Source organism: Ptiloglossa arizonensis, chromosome 3, assembly GCF_051014685.1.
Source record: "Ptiloglossa arizonensis isolate GNS036 chromosome 3, iyPtiAriz1_principal, whole genome shotgun sequence".
Lineage (NCBI taxonomy): Eukaryota > Metazoa > Arthropoda > Insecta > Hymenoptera > Colletidae > Ptiloglossa > Ptiloglossa arizonensis.
In genome coordinates this window covers 1,087,226-1,093,225 of record NC_135050.1, presented here as the reverse complement: position 1 = coordinate 1,093,225, position 6,000 = coordinate 1,087,226, and the positions used below count along the sequence as shown (strand labels likewise).

At 45.1% G+C, this 6,000-nt stretch overlaps 1 protein-coding gene across 1 annotated transcript in view; it reads right to left on the bottom strand.

Annotated features, from left to right (window-relative positions):
* Positions 1–5,705: 5,705 nt before the first annotated feature.
* LOC143144058 (insulin-like growth factor 2 mRNA-binding protein 2) overlaps positions 5,706–6,000 on the bottom strand; it is an 85,877-nt gene continuing 85,582 nt past the window's right edge. Inside the window, exon 8 of the mRNA XM_076306063.1 lies at positions 5,706–5,940. Within this exon, the coding sequence (XP_076162178.1) occupies positions 5,719–5,940 (222 nt within the window). The 3' untranslated portion in view covers positions 5,706–5,718. The remainder of the gene's footprint in view (positions 5,941–6,000) is intronic.

Below are 6,000 nucleotides of genomic sequence, written 5' to 3'. Positions count from 1 at the left end.
AAACAAATGAATCAAAGATCGATGAACGAGCGAAAGATGTGAAAAATTCACGTGCGGGGTAGATTACGGATCACGAACTTTCATCTTCTCTGTTCTTTTCTTTTCTCTCCTCTTTTTTTTTTACGTTTTTTTTTTTTTACGTTTTTCTTTCTCTCTCTCTTTTTTCACTTATTCTTAAAGACAAATACAAAGAGATATTCCGAAAAGGGGGTGGGGTGGGGCGGGGGCGATGGTTTTTCGTTGTCGGATCGAAGTTCGTTCCCCCACGACAACGAAATTCTGTGAAAAGAGCGATTGTATCTCGTACTCGCGTCGTGCTTCTCTGTTTTCCGTAATAATTCCTTCTTACGTTCTCTCTGGTGTTTTCTTTCTTTCTGTTTCTTCTTCTTCTTCTTCTTCTTCTTCTTCTTCTTCTTCTTATCTCGTGCGAGTGAAAAATTTTGAATATCGTTTCGGCCGAAAAGAAAAGAAAAGAAAAAAAAAAAAACAATTTTAGTTCCAACGTGTGCTGCGTGCATCGTTACAGGAAAAAGGAGCGTCAAGTGATCTTGAAGTAGCGTAAATGATTTCTTTTTTTTTTTTCTCACGGTGGTGAAGCGAATCGTTGTATGCGGCGATGGATGATTTCTCTCCTCGTGTGATCTTCCTCTCTTCCTATGTATGTGGGTTTTCCGCCGGTCTTCCTTCGTTTCGTTTGATTATTTTCCCGTTCTATGGTTTCTTTTCGTTTCCATTTTGCTTCGTTATTTCTCTACGAGACGATGACGGTTACCGGTTATACTTTGCTAGGTCTTACGTGTGCATACTGTTTTTGTTCCTTGGCACTTTCGTCGTTTTCGTTTCTACAAATGTTATTATTCATCCTTTCTTTCTTTCTTTCTTTTTTTTTTTTCATTAAATATTTACGCTTGATAAATAAACACGGTGACGAAGACCTGCGGGCGAGGAAGGCTTTCCCGGGCGGCGACAACGACGATAAATCGCGTCGCATAAAACTGCGAGCCCGATCGTCCTGTCGCACGCGCCGTCGCAGTAACGTCCTCGCCGAGCGGACCTAGGCGCCCCCGTTTCTTCCAAATATATTAAATATATTATACAATTTATCCGACTAAAATCTCCTTTATTCCCCCCCTGACGAGCGACAGACGCGCACAGCGCAAAAAGCTGCGCGCCGTCCTCTTTAAATCTTCTTCCACACATCCTCTCTCTCTCTCTCCTCTTCACACTTACGTTTCTTTTTTTTTTTCCCTTTTTCTCTTCTTTTTTCTTTTTTTACTCTTTTACTCGATACTCTTTAAATTAATTACTCTTTCACATTTTTTCTTCTTTTTGTCACGAAAAACACTCCGCTTCGCTTCTTCTCCGCTTTCTTTCCTCCACGTTCACACTTATCTCTTATCTCTATTAAAAAACTGTTTTCGCCTTCAATCCTCGCGCCTCTCCGCTTTCAATATCGTTAAAATTCATTAAGTTATTAAAAACATCTAACAAAAAAATTGAAAAAGAAAGATTCACTTAGATCTCCCCAACAATGTATCAAAAATAAACTTATACTCTTAGATTCATTTTCTTTCTTTATCTTTCCCGTATCCCATCGTTTTATACTGTCGCGTCGTGCTTCTCACTCGTCCGTTCCGTTCCATTCCATTCCATTCCATTCCATTCCATTCCATTCCATTCCGTTCCGTTTACTCTCTAATTTTCCTTTCCTTTCTTCATCTCGTTTCTTCGTAATTCTTTTATCGCTTACACATATTCGACTCCGGTTGTGTTTCGTTGTTTCTTCCACGCGTCTTTCGTACATTTCTGCACTTTCTTCTCGTTATCCGTAGATCCGTTTCTGTTTCTCTCGCTACTCTTCGCAGCGAGAAAGAAAAAGGCAAGAGTGTCTCTCGTCCCTTTGTTTTCCTCCGCGCTTATTTCCCGATATTAACCATCGGTATGATATTCCTGCGCGCGCAACTTTCGAGTCCTTTCTCTCCCTCGCTTTCGCTATTCTTTCTCTCTCTTTCTCTCTCTCTCTCTCTCTTCGTTTCTTTTCTATCTCTCTTTTACTTTCTCGATAAACAAAAAACTGTAACACGCGATATATCTTTCCCACCTGTTCTACTCCCGTATTCACTCGCAAAAACTGGATTATTATTCGTTCCCACCCGCCGCTTTCTAAACTCGTGTATTTTTGTACTAAACGCATACCGAATGCCGTGAATTGTACCGACGATCGACGATCCCTCGTAGATACCGATCGCGTGGCTGGGCGAATCGGTAGAGATCGCCGCGTCGGATGCGAACCCCCGAGACAGGGGTTCGGCGTGCCAAGTTGAGCGTCGACCACGCGCCACGATCGATCTCGACCGCGAGGCTCCAAGTCGGATATACTTGGACGAACATCAAGTATCGAGATTACGGAAATACGAGTAAACAATTACGATCGATCGATCGATCGGATAATCCGTGGCGCGTAATCGCGCGTCTCTCGTCAGTCCGTTAATTTTTCGCTTCTTTTTGGTCACATTGATAGATCACCGAACAGGTCTAGCCTGTCGGGGTCAGTTACTTCGACTCCCAAGTCCCACAATCGTGTAAAATCACCCTTCTCTATTCTAGTCCCGAACCATTAGTTTCCGTATTATTATTATTATTATTTTTTTGTTCCTCCTTCTTCTTCTTCTTCTTCGTCTTCTTCCACTTTTACTTCATCGTTCCCTTTAATATCTCTTTTACGCGATCGATCTTTCCGTTTCGATTGAAAACGCTTTCCTGCCCGTACGTTGCACGCGCGAACTATCGTATCCTTCGTACTTTGTGGGTCACCTAGATCAGAACTTAAGAGTTACGAGTCAGGCGCGCGATCGATCGCGACCGTACCCGGCTTTCGAAACGATCAAATTCCTTCTCGATGAATACTCGTACGCGGGTAACGATCCACGATCGATCGGTACGCGCTCGGTGCGCTCGGGAATTCGCGTTATCGCGAGCGAGTTTCTCTCCTGTACGGCGGGTTGTCTTCGTGGACGCGCATATTTCAACTACCCTAAAACTCTTTACGACTGTAAATCCGATACGATCGAAGAGGAAACGTAAAGAACGCAACGGGAGGGAAGAGGAAAAGAAACGAAAGAAACCGAAAGCAAAAAAAAAGAAAGAATTACAGAATTTACAATAGGATGGAAAAAAAATAATAATCGTCAAGAGAACCGGAGTTTCGTAAAAATTCGCGTTTTGAAAGTTGCCGTCGCGTCCCGAGATAACTCGCTGGCGATACACGCATGCGCGCCACCGGGCGAAAAGCGGCGCACCGTTACCTCGTCGCTCGCGAGTGTATTTCACGGTTCGCGTTCAACGTCGACGATGGGATCTCGCTCTTCGCCCACCGAAACACACTACTCTCGTCGTGTTCCTTTCCTCGATAAGCCTAAATCTCTATCATCCGTCTCTGTCTCGCGCTTCCCTAGCCGTATATACGCCTAATCAGTAATTAAACACTTATCAATTAATAGTATTATTCAACACACGCACACTCACACACTATTACATCCATGGTAAAGTAAAAATCCCTGAAAAAGTTTTGTGGTTTTGCTTCCTTTTCGTTCCATTTTTTCCATTCCTTGTATCTCTCGTCCCCCCAGTTCGCTCGCGGTTTCTCGCTTCCTCGTGCGTGCCAACGGTCGCTTTTTCATTCTCTCTCTCTTGAACATCCTTCTCGTAGCACGAAACAAACAACAGCAGCGCGGCCGTTTCGCGTGCTTATTCCGTATTCTCCGAACACGTCCGATTTCCCCCTCCTTTTCTTTTCCTCTCTCGTTCGTTCACTTTCTCCCTTTCTCTTTCCCATTCCCTCTCTATCCCCCGTCACGCGTTCCTCTATCCAATCACTTTTCGCCAAAGCGACCCGATGACGTTTCTCGTCGGTTTCCTTCCTTTCCATCCTGCCGTGTGTCCGACGTCAATAACCACTCGTCGATTCTTCCCGCAGACACGTGTGTCTCTGACCCCTCTCACTGTTGGCTCTTACAAGGAACTTGAGGCGAGTACAGCGCGCACGGCGGCGTTTACGCGTGTCGCGCATTTTTCACTTCACTAATACGAAAAAAACTCATAATCGCTTCTTTGGTATTACGGCGCGAGAGGGGCGTAGGCGGGGACCGCGGGGGGGGAGGCCGAGGGGCGTCCACTTCGGAAACTTCCTGGCTTACGTCTAAAACTGTAGAACGTGTCACGTTTTCGCTCACATTCTTTCGATTAATTAAGTCCCGTTTATTTCTTGCATTTGTTCATCTTTTACTTTGTTTAATTCTCTCTCTCTCTCGCTCTCTCTCTCTCTCTCTCTCGCTCTCTTTCTCTCTCTCTCTCTCGCTCTCTCTCTGAGTTTGTGTGGTATAAAAAACTGTACCTAGAGTAGTAGTAGTTCTTTTCTTTTTCCTTTGAAAAAACAGAGAAAAAAAAAACCGCCTTCCTCTGTAGTACTTAGCAGAAGGTAAGTAGTAGTAGTAGTTAATAGCAGTAGTAGCAGTAGTAACATGTATAACGTAATGTGTAATTGTTACTTAACCTCTCTGTATATTATTATAACTTTAATATTAGGTAGACTTCTTTCTTTTTTTTAGATTAGTTGGTTTTTATCCTTTCTCTCGTTTCACTTTTCTTTATCATATTTAAATCTTTAACCGTAATGAATGAGGTAATAAGGTTGTGTATGCTTTTTTTTTTCTTATCATCGTATTATATATCCTGTTTCATCGACGAGGTGGTTTCGTTAACGCTGCGAAATCGATTCGTTCGAGTTGTCACCCGTCGCTTCAACCCTGAATGACCGAACTCGCAACGAAACAACGCACGCGACGCGCGTAGAAGAGGTGAGAAAACTACGCGTGGTGTGTGGATCGTTTCTGTAGGTCGTATAAGGTTCGCTCGTGCTGACGCACGCGCGTGTACGTGTACATTTGGGTGCATCGGGTATACGTCGCTTCGAAGGAGAATGAAATTTCAAACGTTGCCTCTGTTCTAGACGGCCAGGTACCGAACTTTTCTTTTCTTTTTTTTTTCCTTTTCTTTTTCTTTTCTCTCACCTCGTCTCGCGTGACACGTTTTCGTTAGATGACGTGCACTTCCATCTGGTACCACACACGCGGTATTTGCGTCGCTTTTATTTGCCTTTAACTTCCGAGCCGCGGAACTCGTAACGCGACGCAACGCGACGCGACGCTAGGTCACGATCGATGGCGATGAATCAACAATGATAATTTTTCCGGCGTTCCGCTGCACAAAACCCATCTAAAAAGGTACGCTACGCGTTTTCTACGTTCTCGAAAAATCGCGACATGTCCACGCGCGCGGCACTCGCTCGGTGTACTTGCCAGCGAATTAAAAAGGGGTGTGGGTGGGGGGAAATTGCAAACAAAGAGAAAATAACAACAGAAAGAAACGCCATCGACCGTAGCCCCTCTCTTACCCGTTTTGTATCAAATGGATGATTTTGAAGAATATCGGCTTCTATTGCATGATTATCTGATATCTCGATAGAAAGCGCTCGCGTGTGCCTATCATGCTCTGCACATCGCTCGGCCGCTCTGTGAGAATCTCGAAGGATACGTGCCCCGGCGAGAAGGAGGTTGCACGTAGCCTCACGACGAGAGAATGTCAAAGCGACGAGGCCACCCCGGCGAATAAAACGGATTCTGTGAGGCGTTGGTCGGCGTCAGGTAAGTTTCAGTGACGTTACTGATTTTGTGGTTGTTGCTGGCCGGATGGCGAGGAGCTCGATTGCTGCTGAGCCGAATGCTGTTGCGTCGTTGTGCCACCTTGTTGAGACGTGGCACTGCCGTCTCTTCGGGTACGGGAACCACCTTCTTGGCTGCTACCACGACCAGCGCGCGAGCCAGCACCTGCTCCAGGTGCACCAGACTGCAGGACCATAGAGCGAATTCTTCTCTGTGCCGACTGTGAACAAGCGAAAATTGTGAATCGATGTATCCCGTTTGTCGCTGGATCTCACGCACC